This window comes from Fusarium pseudograminearum, chromosome 1, assembly GCF_000303195.2.
Source record: "Fusarium pseudograminearum CS3096 chromosome 1, whole genome shotgun sequence".
NCBI classification, from domain to species: Eukaryota; Fungi; Ascomycota; class Sordariomycetes; order Hypocreales; family Nectriaceae; genus Fusarium; species Fusarium pseudograminearum.
Window position 1 is genome coordinate 4,650,980 of NC_031951.1, and position 12,943 is coordinate 4,663,922.

The following is a 12,943-nucleotide window of genomic DNA, read 5'->3' on the forward strand; positions in this document are numbered from 1 at the left end:
AGAAGAAGGAAAAGAGGAAGCAAAGAAAAATAGTTCTAACGCCCTCGTTTGAGGCAATACGTTGCGTTGCGCAACAGGGGGGACTTGACTGGACTGGACCCCACGCCTATTCTCTTTTTTTAGTGGCGCAACAAAGAGCCGTACGGTAGATTTGCAATGCTTGATACGTGGAGCAGTGCACGAGGTGGTCGGTCGAGACAAGCAGGGGGGGTAATGTCGAGTACTCAGCTATTTAGACTAATCTATTTTACCTTTACCGTGGTGCGGATACCTGCACAATAACAAAGGAATGGCATGTAGTACGGATTGGTCAAGGCGTTGTTGTAAAGCGTTGAATCACAATCAATTGGTCAACGTGGACGTTGATAACAAAGTCACTGTAGAAACTACTATCAAAATTGACTTTAACGGAAGGTGTTTAATCAAATACACAGCCGAGGGACGCGTAGCGGTTAAAAGTCAAGACACCACTCAGCTTAGTAGTATGCATGCATGCAAGTAAGTAAGGTACTTTGCATTGCATGTATCGTTTTATTCGTGCATATCTTCAGCAGATTCTCACAGTAAAAGAAAGCATTCATAGAAAGATATCTCACAAGTCAAGTCCAGTATCTTTCCACTAGGACATTATCTAATAAATACTCGCTGCCAATACAAGCTTATACATTAATGCTAGAGAACCTCGTTGATGGTCCATGATGGACCTGCATCCTTCAAGTTTGTCGTAACATGCATCCTCTGTACTGGTAATGAAGCCACCATCCGCTCTTTAACAAACTATGTGAAACACCAAAGGTATACATCATCCAACGCCCATCCTGCCCACACCACACACTTCTTTCATACAGCTTTTTCCATGTCTACTTGAGGTCTTCCGACAAAAGCTCTCCCGCATCATTGTTACCATTGTTGAATCGTCCATAAGCTTCTCGCCACTGCCAAACACCATTAGTTTCGGTTGACCACAACAGGATTGATAAGACTTACCGCAAAGAAAAAGTTGAGAATAAGCACAAACATCAACGAGACACTGATAATCATGGGTCCAATCATGTTGTCAAAATCCTTACCACTTCGCTCTACAATCATGGTTCGTCGGACTCTCAACATACCATAGCCCCAAGCTCCGGCGAATACGGCAATGAGAACGAACAAAAGCCCGATAACAGAAGCAATTGTGTTCTCACCCGCGGCTGTGTATAAACCAATGGCCAGGCCACCCTGAAGAATACAAATGTGCTGCCATTTGAGGAACGTTCGCTCGTTAGCAAGCCAAACCTTGGGCTCAACCTTAAGCTCGCCCATGTTCTTGATCCATTGTGTCGGCGCTACTACGCCTTCTGGCAGTGGCTGCTGAGACGCTCGCTTGGCCCGAGAGTACTTGGATAACGAGAAACCGGGAATGACAGATGACAGTGTCCCGTATGACCTTCCCTGCTCTTCCTGGTGTTGGCCACTGCTTTCTCCGACCTCTTCTCCGTTTCCAGGCGTCGAGGTCTGCCTGTTAAGCGTTTTGGCAATCGAATCCCTAGACATGCGGTCCGCTAGATATGACTTACTCACTGGCGAGCTCTGTGTAGGCTTGTAAGATCCTGACTTTGCCCCGGCTCCGATAAGACTGCCCACAGCCATGACATCCTCGTGTCGTTGGGCACGTCGTTGCTCCTCTTCCTCAAAAGTCTTCTGAGGGTCTTTGCGGATATCGGATTCAAGATCGCTGAGCCAGAAGGGCAAGCTGTTGACGAAGTCTTCGAAAAGGACCGCAATACCATGCACAAACTTGGAGAAGCGTGGGGTTGGGTGAACCAAGTGAGACACCATCAAGTCCTCGATCCAGGTGGGTCGCTTTCGCAGGCCATCATCCTTTAGCTTGATCTCAAGAAGGGCATACGGGAATCGGTTGACTTCGCTCTGGTTGATGTTCTTGAAGGGATATTTCATCTCGCTCTCGTCAATGTCGAGGCGGTGCCACTCGTTCGGATCACGGCAAGGACGGCTGCGATCGAGCGTATCTTCTCGGATAAATGCCACATTGGTATCAATAGCAATACGGATGCGGTCGTCAGCAGGCTTCTGGAAGGCCGTGCGGACATAGTTGGCCCTCAGAACAGGGCTGAGGTTCTTTTCCTTGAGATATTTCTGGATTGTGCCAACCGTCTGCTCGAACTCCTGGATCTTTTCAGGAGCAAAGCTTTGTCTCTTTAGCTTTTGGATAGCCTTCTCCGTCTTGTAATCGCCATCAACGAATGACTTGACGTATTTGTCTTTGATGGAGAATTTCAGATCCTGGCTGCCACCCTTTGCGTCGACTGTCTTCTCCTCAACAAAGATTTCAGGTCGGGTGGCCAGCTGTCCATACCAGCGAAGACGCAACGAGGTTGCTTCAGACTGGCGGTTAACCTTTTCTCCGTAAAGCTCGAACTTTTTGTTGTCGAAGTAAAGGGAGGTGATAGATGGCGAATCGCTACCGTCAAGCTCCTTGGCGGACTTTTCGCTGTAGACAAGGGCAGGCAGATGTCGCAGGATGACTGTCTTGACCTCGAGTAGGTTATCGGGATGGACCCAGACTGGATTTGCGTTAGTACCTGATCAAACTCAATTGCGCACTGTTCGCTTTGAGTTTACTTACACTTGTGAGCAGTGTAGCGTTCACCATTGTGCGTCTCGCCCTGAGACTCAAGATCCAAGGGCGGAAGCTGCTCTCCAGTCTCCTCTAGCTGTTGCCGGATAGCAAAGTACATAATGGAAAGCTTGTTGAGGAGGGGAGAATAACCAGTCTCGGAATTAAAAGGTCGCTGAGACAAGCTCAACTGCATCATGGGCCGGACCTTGTAGCGGTCTCCTCTCTTACGATCGTGCTTCTTAATGATCTTGAGGAAGCCAGTGTAGTTGATTTGGCTGTACTTCTTGAGCTCACGGACCTCGTTGGTGATCTCGTCAAGCTCCGACTCCAGAGCGCGCAGGCGGGTGGCCGAGATGTCGCCCTTAGAAGGGCCTCCATCCTCCTCTGACTCGACAGGAGCCAGCTCCTTGAGCTTATCAAAAGATGATTCAACCCGCTCCTTGAGAGCATTGAAGCGCTGCTCTTGGAACTGAGCAACCTTTTCGAGTTGGTTGTTGAAGATCTCTTCGCAGAAACGAGTCTCATCTTCCTCAGTCCATGGTTGGTTATCGTCGTCGGCCACGTCCTCCCGTAGCAAGCTCTTAAGCTTTGCGTACTCAATGTACTTGTCCTTCCATGGCGGGTAGACGGACTCGCGAAGGGTTCGACCGAAGCGCATTGTGGGTGGATGGGAATTGGAGCTTCGGGCTAATTATTTCGATGTGAGCAACCAGCCGGAGGCTGTGTAATGTAAAATAAACAGTCGATGGAGAGTATCTGGAACAATCGATAGTACTGTGACCGGTTGCTGTTGATGAATGCCAATGGACTCGTATGATACGGCAATGATGCACTTCAGTCAAAAGCGAATTGGGCGGGCAAGCTTTGAAACGCGGAACGGAGTCGAGACAAACCGGAGGGAGACGGATGTTATGATGGATGATGGACTCGACAAGAAGCGAGGCGCAACACGGCACGGCACGATGTATGACAACTGCCGTTAATTGTTGTACAGAGTACAATGAATGGTGGTTAGAAATAAACCGAGTTACATAGAGTTTCAAGAAGTTGAACGGGAAAAAAGCTGGGCGATAACTTGTCCACCATGCATAGAATCTTGAACTGCATCAACAGGCTTGGTCTGGGCTGGGCTGGGCTGGACCTGACGCGAAGACCCCACTAACATCAAGCAAGGCAGGGAAGGTACCTGGCACCTCCCGGTCTTGCTAACCCAAACAAATTCCTCAGTCCACTGTGGTAGGAACCTTGTACAAACCAGGTCTCCAGCGGCTCTTTCGGTGTCCAAAACAGCTGCTGAAACTAACCTTGAGGAGGAAGAAAAGCCCACAGCAGCGCTGGGTCCCGTTGAAATCCGTTGCGCCTCGGTTCTTCTATCTTTTGTTGCTTGTTTGCAATTGCCCTATCAACGCCCGCGACTTACACACGTGTTGCTATGGATGTAGCCAAAACCTAGGTGCATGTCATTCCCGTCGTAGACATATAATCCCTGTCGATGTGTGCATTTCATGTGCATTCATCCATACACGTGAAGAAAGAGATATCAAATATATTTATTTACTTCATGTGAAACAATATTTATTACTAAAAAGACTACTGGCTTGTTTCTTTCCAGTGTGGAAATCCTCAATCTTCATCACAACAAGTCTCTCATAGGTAGGTGGCCTGTCATTTTCTTTTTGCTGGTACTTGGCTTTTGGCGAAGCTTTTTTGGCTTCACTACTGGGCAAATACGAATATAGATCGTCTCCCAAGTAACTATAGAGTACATACACTGGCATCAGGGCAGCGGAAAAGTCAGCTACTGGAGGCATAAGACTTGAAATTAGTTACTAGAATTTATGCCATTTAGGCTTTAGTCCTAATTTGTTTATTTTTGTAGCCTAAAGCTTGGAGCCCTCTATCCGTAGACTGATACGAGAATAAGCGTCCTTGCTCAAACCCCAAGCCTTAACATTCCAGCAAGTCATGGAGTGCTTGCTATAATAAAAGCTACGCTCTGATCTTGTTTACTAACGTTCTAAACGGTTATACCCCATGATGTTACTTCTGAATTAACGTTCATCAAACAGCAGGAATTGCTAAACAGCAGGGATATACTTCATATGCCAGCTTTGTGACGATGGTAAAAATATGAAGCATTAAAGAATATTGATAATGAAGAGCGAACCGATTCATAGTGTTCCTGCATCAGTTTGTCAAATTGCCCATTTAAATCTTCCGTCATAAAGTCGGGCCAATGCCTCGCGTGCCAGCTAGCTCGGTGAACAACCAAAGGGTCTCAACACCAAAAAAAACATACAACAGCGGGGATTCGCTGGTCGTCACCGACCCAACTACTAATCCGCCCCTTACCAGCTTGACTAAGGGAGAGCGGACGGGATCCCGTATTTTCTGGTAGGTATGGTCGTATGTGCTGGTTAGAGAACCAAACCGAGACTATGACCAGAAGCATCAGAGTCACGAACACAGGAGTATGCGACAACATAGGTAGCCTACAAAGGTAGCAGTCAGTCAACGGAAACTTAGCCTCCAGGTTTTAGGGTATAAGAATAAATAACCTAAGAAGTGATCTATACAACATAAACTAAAGCTAATAATTTCATCTCTTATGCTTCCAGAGGCCAATTTTTCTGATATCGTCACAATCATGGTATCATCCTATTTCCTTTTGCTCCAATCCCCAATCCCCAAAACCAATGACTAGCTAAAAGTACATAATTTCCATCTAAGCCTCGACCTGGATCTGGCTGAAGATCTCCTGCGCAGTTCGCTTGGTGATACCACCAGTGACGGGCAGGTTGGTGTACTTCTCAAGGTACAGATCAATCTCGCGAGCAGCCTGGCGACCTTCGTTGATACCCCTGCAATATGTATTAGTATTTCATTTTCAAGCAGATAGTGATTGGTTGTTGACTTACCAGACAATCAGAGATTGACCACGGCGGGCGTCACCAGCAGCAAAAACGCCCTCAAGGTTGGTGCTGTACTTGCCGGGGGCGGTCTTGACGTTCTTGCGAGCGTCCTTCTCAATCTCGTCACCAAGGACACGAGCCTCGGGTCCGAGGAAACCCATAGCAAGCAGGACGAGGTCAGCAGGGAAGAACTGCTGAGAGCCCTCGACCTTCTTCATGTCCCAACCACCACTGGGAGACTTGGTCCACTCAACACGGATGGTGTTGATGCCCTTGACCTTGCCAGAACCATCGTCCATGAACTCCTCAGACATAATACAGTACTCACGAGGGTCCTTGCCAGTGTGCTGGCGGACCTCAGTGTGACCGTAGTCAACGCGGTAAACACGAGGCCACTGAGGCCAAGGGTTGTCGCTGGCACGCTCAGGGGGAGGCTGAGGCAGAAGCTCGAAGTTTGTAACAGACTTGGCACCGTGGCGGAGAGAGGTTCCAATACAATCGTTACCAGTATCACCACCACCAATGACAACAACGTGCTTGTCCTTGGCAGTGATGTAAGCGTTGTCACCAAGCTCAGAGTCGAGAAGAGACTTGGTGTTCTTGTGAAGGAACTCCATAGCGTAGTGAATACCCTCGAGTTGGCGGCCCTTGATAGGGAGGTCACGAGCGACAGTAGCACCAGTTGCAATAACAACAACGTTGTGGCTGGCCCGAAGGTCGTTGAGAGATGGGTGACCCTCCTCACCAACTGCAACGCCAGTCTTGAAGACGATACCCTCGTCCGCCATGAAATCGGTACGGCGCTTGACAATACGCTTGTCGAGCTTCATGTTGGGAATACCGTACATGAGGAGACCACCCAGGCGGTCAGCTCGCTCATAGACAGTGACAAGGTGACCAGCGCGGTTGAGCTGGTCGGCAGCAGCCAGACCAGCAGGGCCGGATCCAATGATCGCAACAGTCTTGCCAGTACGGACCTTAGGAGGCTGGGGAACCATCCAACCCTTCTCGAAACCTCGATCAATGATAGCACACTCGATAGATTTGATGCCGACAGGGTCTTCGTTGATACCCAGAACACAAGCACCTTCGCAAGGAGCAGGGCAGACACGACCGGTGAACTCGGGGAAGTTGTTGGTCATCAGGAGTCGGTTTAGAGCATCCTTCCATTGCCCCTGAAAAATTAACTCATTCCATTTAGGGATGATGTTAGAGATAGGACAACCAGTCTCGGATTGACAGAAAGGAACACCACAATCCATGCAACGAGCAGATTGGTACTTCAGCTCATCTTCGTCAAGGCGAGAGCTAAGCTCAGCCCAGTCCTTAAGACGGGAGTTGACAGGTCGGTACTTCTCTTGACGACGCTTGTACATCTTGAAACCTCGGGTCTTATCTAGAACAAGAGCACGCTTCTTCTCCGCGGCATTGTCCCCGACGGCCTCTTCGAGATCCTGTAGCTTAGCAACCTTGTCGGACTTCTTGTGTTGGGCTGTAGAGACGGCAGGCAAGTTGTACTCGGCGCGCTTGGCCTCTGCAGCCTTGGCTGCTTCTTCCAAGAGAACACGCTTGTAATCGACGGGGAGAACCTTGACAAATCGAGGAAGAGCTCGGTTGAAGTCGACGAGAATGCGAGCGGCGCGCTCGGAGCCAGTGTAGTGATGGTGGTCCTCAATGAGACCGCGAACGAAAGCAATCTCAGCAGGGTCCTCGAGACCACTGGTCTCAACCATCTCACCGTTGAGCTTGGAGTGGAAATCGCCGTGTACATCCAGGACGTAGGCAATACCACCAGACATACCAGCTGCAAAGTTACGACCAGTAGATCCAAGAACAACGACGCGACCACCAGTCATGTACTCACAACCGTGGTCACCGACACCCTCAACGACGGCGGTGGCACCGGAGTTTCGGACGGCGAAACGCTCAGCAGCAACACCACGGAAGAAGCAAGTACCAGTAGTAGCACCGTACAAACAAGTGTTACCAATGAGAATGTTCTCCTCGGACTTGAAGACAGCAGAGCGGGGAGGGTAGATGATCAATCGACCACCAGACAAACCCTTACCGACATAATCGTTGGAATCACCCTCAAGCTCAAGGGTGACACCAGGAGCGAGGAAAGCACCAAAAGACTGGCCAGCAGAGCCCTTGATATTAACATGGACAGTGTCCATGGGCAGTCCAGCCTCGCCATATCGCTTGGAAATGTGGTAAGAGAGGGAGGTACCCATCGCTCGGTCAGTGTTGACAATGTCACACTCGATTCTGGATGGAAGGCCCTTGTCGAGAGTCAACTCGGACTCTGAGATCAGCTTGTTGTCAAGTCGGACGTGAAGCTTATGGTCCTGCTTTCGGACATTGAAGGTGGCAACGCCAGGTCGGAGCTTGTGAGCAGGGGTCAGGAGAAGAGACAGGTCGATGTTGGCTGTCTTGTTTGTTCGAAGGTCATCGCGCATCTTGAGAACCTCGACATGTCCAACCATCTCATTGATGGTGCGGAAGCCAAGCTGGGCCATAATGGCTCGAAGCTCGTTGGCGACATAGTAGAAGAAGTTGATGACATGCTCGGGGGTACCAGTGAACTTCTTTCGGAGCTCAGGGTCCTGAGTAGCGATACCAACGGGGCAGGTGTTCAAGTGACACTTTCGCATAAAGACACAGCCCATGGCAATAAGAGGGGCAGTGGCAAAGCCCCATTCCTCGGCACCAAGCAGACAAGCAAGAGCAACATCACGACCAGTCTTGAGCTGTCCATCAGTCTGGACAACGACACGACCACGAAGATCGTTCAGGACCAGGGTCTGATGAGTCTCAGCCAGACCCAGCTCCCAAGGAAGACCAGCATACTTGATGCCAGTCCATCGAGAAGCACCGGTACCACCATCGTGACCAGAGATCAGGATGTGGTCGGCCTTCGCCTTAGCGACACCAGAGGCGACGATACCGACACCAACCTCAGAGACAAGCTTGACAGAGACTCGAGATCGGGGGCTAGAGCACTTCAGATCGTAGATCAACTGCTTGAGATCCTCGATGGAGTAAATATCGTGGTGAGGAGGAGGCGAGATAAGACCGACACCAGGGGTAGAATGGCGGGTGCGAGCAATGGACTTGGACACCTTGTGACCAGGAAGCTCACCACCCTCACCGGGCTTGGCACCCTGAGCCATCTTGATCTGAAGCTCATCAGAGTCAGCAAGGTAGGCAGAAGTGACACCGAATCGACCAGAAGCGACCTGCTTGATGGCAGAACGCATGGTATCACCGTTGGGCATACGCTGAGATCGCTCAGGATCCTCACCGCCCTCGCCAGTGTTGGACTTTCCACCCAGTCGGTTCATGGCAACAGCCAGGGTAGAGTGAGACTCCATAGAGATGGAACCGTAAGACATGGCACCGGTACAGAATCGGCGAACGATGTCAGTCCAAGGCTCAACCTGATCAATAGGGACAGGAGTGCAGTCCTCAAACTTAAAGTCCAGAAGACCACGGAGAGTACAGTTCTTGATTTGTTCATACTCGGATCTGGAGTAGGCCTCGTAAGACTTATCGTTCTTGGTGCGGACAGCGTCCTGGATGTTGGCGATCGAGGTAGGGTCGTTGACGTGAGGCTCACCACCGTCACGCCAGTGGTACTCGCCAGACTCGGGGAGACCAGGGGGGCCAATGCTGGCTCTGGAAGGGAAACCTCGCTCGTGGAATCGGAAAGCATCCTCAGCAATGAGCTCAAAGGTCATACCCTGAATACGAGAAGCAGTACCCCTGAAGCATCGCTCAACAACAGTCTCGTCGAGACCAAGAATCTCAAAGATCTGAGCACCCTTGTAAGAGGCGAGAGTTGAAATACCCATCTTACTCATGACCTTGAGAATGCCACCGTCACAAGAGTGCTTGTAGTTTCGGATAAGAGTCTCGTTGGTGGTCTTCTTCTTGATGAGACCCTCACGGTTCAACTTGAGAATACACTCCATGGCAAGGTAGGGATTGACAGCATCAGCACCGTAACCGAGGAGGACACACATGTGATGGACCTCACGAGCCTCAGCAGTCTCGACAACAAGAGCAGCCATGGATCGCCACTTGTTGCTGACAAGGTGATGGTGAACCATGGCAGAAGCCAGAACAGCAGAAACGGGTACTCGGTCAGCCGAGGTGTTACGATCAGACAGAATAATAACACGGTCGCGAGCCTCGATGGCGGCCGAGGCCTCGTTGCAGATCTCATCGAGATGCTTGATGTAGCCCTGAACTCCCTGGTTCTTAGGGAAAGTCAGATCAATAGTCTTGACAGTCCACTCTGAGTACTTGTTGGACATGTTCTTGACGGCATTAAACTCCTCGATAGAGAGAACAGGACTAGGAAGCAGGAGACGGCCACATTGGGAGGCGTCCATCTCTAGCAGGTTACCTTGAGGACCAACATAACACTCAAGAGACATGACAATGGACTCGCGGATAGGGTCAATGGGAGGGTTAGTAACCTGGGCGAACAGCTGTCGGAAGTAGTCGTAAAGGAGACGAGGGCTCTGGGTCAGGCAAGCCAATGGAGCGTCATTGCCCATGGAACCCAGAGCCTCCTTCTCGTCGGCCGCCATGGGAGCGAGCAGCAAGCTGACTTGCTCGTGAGTGTAGCCGTAGGAGTGGAGCAGAGGGTCAGACTGGATAGTCTTGTCATCAAGCTTGGGCGCAAGATCCAAAGCCTGCTCCATGATCTCAACGACCTTGGGCAGAGTAATCAACTCACTATCGAGCCATGCTCGGAAGTCATATCGGCTCGAAACAGCCTCCTTCAACTCCTTGTCATCAATGATGCGACCAGCTTGTGTATCGACCAACAGCATACGACCAGGCTGAAGACGGCCCTTCTGGATGACACTCTCAGGCTCAACGGGAATGGTTCCAACCTCGGAAGCGCAGATGATACGGTCGTCGTCCATGACGTAGAAACGGCAAGGTCGTAGACCGTTTCGGTCAAGGTTGGCACCACAGTATCGACCGTCGGCGAATGTGAACAGAGCAGGACCATCCCAAGGCTCCATCTGGCAAGCAGCCCACTCGTAGAATGCAGCCTTCTTGGGGTCCATGTGCTGGTTACCCTGCCAAGCTTCAGGAACCATGAGCATAACTGCCTCAGGAAGAGAGAGGACACCGTTGATGGTCAAAAGTTCGAGAACGTTGTCGAAAGCAGCTGAATCAGAACCACCATCCTCGACAACAGGGTACATCTGCTCGAGCTCATCCTTGAAGACATCAGACTGCATGACACCCTCACGGGCACGCATCCAGTTCTTGTTACCTCGGAGTGTGTTGATCTCACCGTTGTGAGCAGCCCATCGCAAGGGCTGGGCACGGTCCCAAGAGGGGAAAGTGTTTGTAGAGAAACGAGAGTGCACCAGAGCAAAGTGAGCCTCGTAGTCGGCGTTGACCAGATCGTGGTAGTAGGAGTAAACTTGAACGGGAGCAAGCTGGCCCTTGTAAACAATGTTCTTGTTTGAAAGGGAGCAGAGATAGAACCAGTTGTGAAGACCAATGCTCTGAGTAGCACGCTTTCGCAGGATGTACAGCTGTCGCTCGAACAGACGCTCATCAAACTTCTCAGGGTCGGTCATCTCGGGAGCATTGCCGGTGCCGTAAGCAGAGGCAAGGACAACAAAAGGCTGAGCGATGATGGGCTCACGCGATTTGGCGGCAGGTCCAAGAAGTGTCGAGTCGACGGGAGGCCTTCGCCATCCCAGGACTCGGAGGCCCAGCGACTCGGCAACATCTTCCAGCTGCCTTTTGGACTCTTGAAGAGTCTCCTCGTCGGGCTTAAAAAACAGGTTTCCCACGGCGTACTGGCCCAGGGGAGGCAGCTTAATGTCCTCCTCCTTCTCAAAGTTCTTGATAAAGAACCGGTGGGGAATAGATGTCATGACACCAGCACCGTCACCATCTCGTGCATCAGATCCCACGGCACCACGGTGGGTCATGTTGCAGAGCAGGTTACGGGCATCACTAACAATTTTGTGGCTAGGCTTGCCCTTGATGTGACTGCGAACATGTTAGCGACCGCTATATAAGCCAATTGACTAGGGACAAACTCACCAAGCAAAGCCGACACCACAAGCATCCTTCTCATAAGAAGGGTCATAGAGACCCTGCTTCACCGGCAAGGCACCAGCCCACGAGTCATTGTTCTCAGTCTGATACTCATAAGGTATGTATGGTTGTTGCTCGGCTTCGGTTTGGATCTGTCGGTCGTCGAAGTCCTCGTTTAGGCCCATGCTAGGCAAGGATGCGATCGAACTGGGGTGGGGTTGTGGGGGAGTTCGGAGTGGGGGGGATGTAGGATGGATCGCGGGGCGCGTTGGCTTGGTAAAAAGCAGCGGAGATCTAGCATTCAGTAGTATTAGCACGGGTAAATGGAAGTATGGATGGCAATCGATTAGTTGCGCTGTGCATAATAGGCCGAAGCATGTGGTTTCTCGAGATATTCAAATTGTTCCGAAATGGCCGAATAGGTCCGAGTCTGTTGCGAAATGGCACTGAGGGGTCATCCCATGAAAAAATAATTGCGACTCCGGCATCGGGCAAAGATAAGGACATCTGACGATAAACTCAAAGTCACCACAAGAGATGTGCCCCGCCAATTGCGCCCGCAACTGCCACTACAAGTGACTTTCGCGGTGGTTTCTTTTTTCTTTCTTTCTGTCTTTGGCAATGGCTTTTGGAATATCATTCTTGGGCATACAGTGAGCGTCATGGCAGTTTCGTAGTGTCATCCAGTTCAGATAGCAACTACTTCCAAGACAACGCAGGCCGAAGCAGGTTCACAACCAAGCTTCTGAGCTGTCTTATTCAAGCCAGCAGCCAACCCCGTCTCATCGACCCACCAGATTCAGAGTGGTCTCCCGGGCGGGTCCCCTCGTCCTCGGCTGCATATAGTGGGATGTTATAAAAGAGCAGGGCCAATAATGGACTGCGCAATGCTAACATACCATGCAGACATGCGGCTAAGACAAGGGGGTCCCAAGAGGCGCCTGGGGATGGACGTCACTGCAGCGATGCCGCCAGCTGTCGCACATGCAACACAACGCAACGCAGCGCAATGCAATCTCAATGTCAGAGAAGCGCGACTGGACAAGTTGCTGTGCTGTGCTGTGCTGTAGAGCTAGTGCGCCAGAAAGAGATATCACTGGCTCTGTTTGCATGGATCGTGAGACATGCGAATCTCGGTGTGTCGCCAGTTCAAGCCGTGCCGTCTGCGGTGATGACCCGAACGTAGTCTTTGCAACTGTCGAGAAGCTGCAGTCATTGTCGTGGGTGTTGTTGAGATCGAGGCCAAGGCCAATTCCAGTCCGGGGTCCAGGTATACAATTGTTGTTGCTTTCGAACGGGAGTGCACAATACGACTTACCAGGCGGTG

At 50.8% G+C, this 12,943-nt stretch overlaps 2 protein-coding genes across 2 annotated transcripts, besides 3 other annotated features; both read right to left on the reverse strand.

Moving 5' to 3' along the window:
• Nucleotides 1-860: 860 nt before the first annotated feature.
• On the reverse strand, nucleotides 861-3,281 carry FPSE_08521 (uncharacterized protein; the record flags this gene model as incomplete). Its single annotated transcript, XM_009261639.1, has 3 exons — nucleotides 861-935; nucleotides 988-2,567; nucleotides 2,630-3,281. 3 exons carry the CDS (start codon nucleotides 3,279-3,281, stop codon nucleotides 861-863), a joined length of 2,307 nt encoding a protein of 768 aa, XP_009259914.1.
• Nucleotides 3,282-4,911: 1,630 nt separating this feature from the next.
• Nucleotides 4,912-5,038: a repeat region.
• A 310-nt stretch (nucleotides 5,039-5,348) lies between these two features.
• FPSE_08520 (uncharacterized protein) lies at nucleotides 5,349-11,801 on the reverse strand (the record flags this gene model as incomplete). The annotated part of the gene is made up of 3 exons (XM_009261638.1): nucleotides 5,349-5,484; nucleotides 5,542-11,568; nucleotides 11,623-11,801. 3 exons carry the CDS (start codon nucleotides 11,799-11,801, stop codon nucleotides 5,349-5,351), a joined length of 6,342 nt encoding a protein of 2,113 aa, XP_009259913.1.
• An 801-nt stretch (nucleotides 11,802-12,602) lies between these two features.
• Nucleotides 12,603-12,631: a microsatellite.
• A 32-nt stretch (nucleotides 12,632-12,663) lies between these two features.
• Nucleotides 12,664-12,684: a microsatellite.
• Between the last annotated feature and the right edge of the window lie 259 nt (nucleotides 12,685-12,943).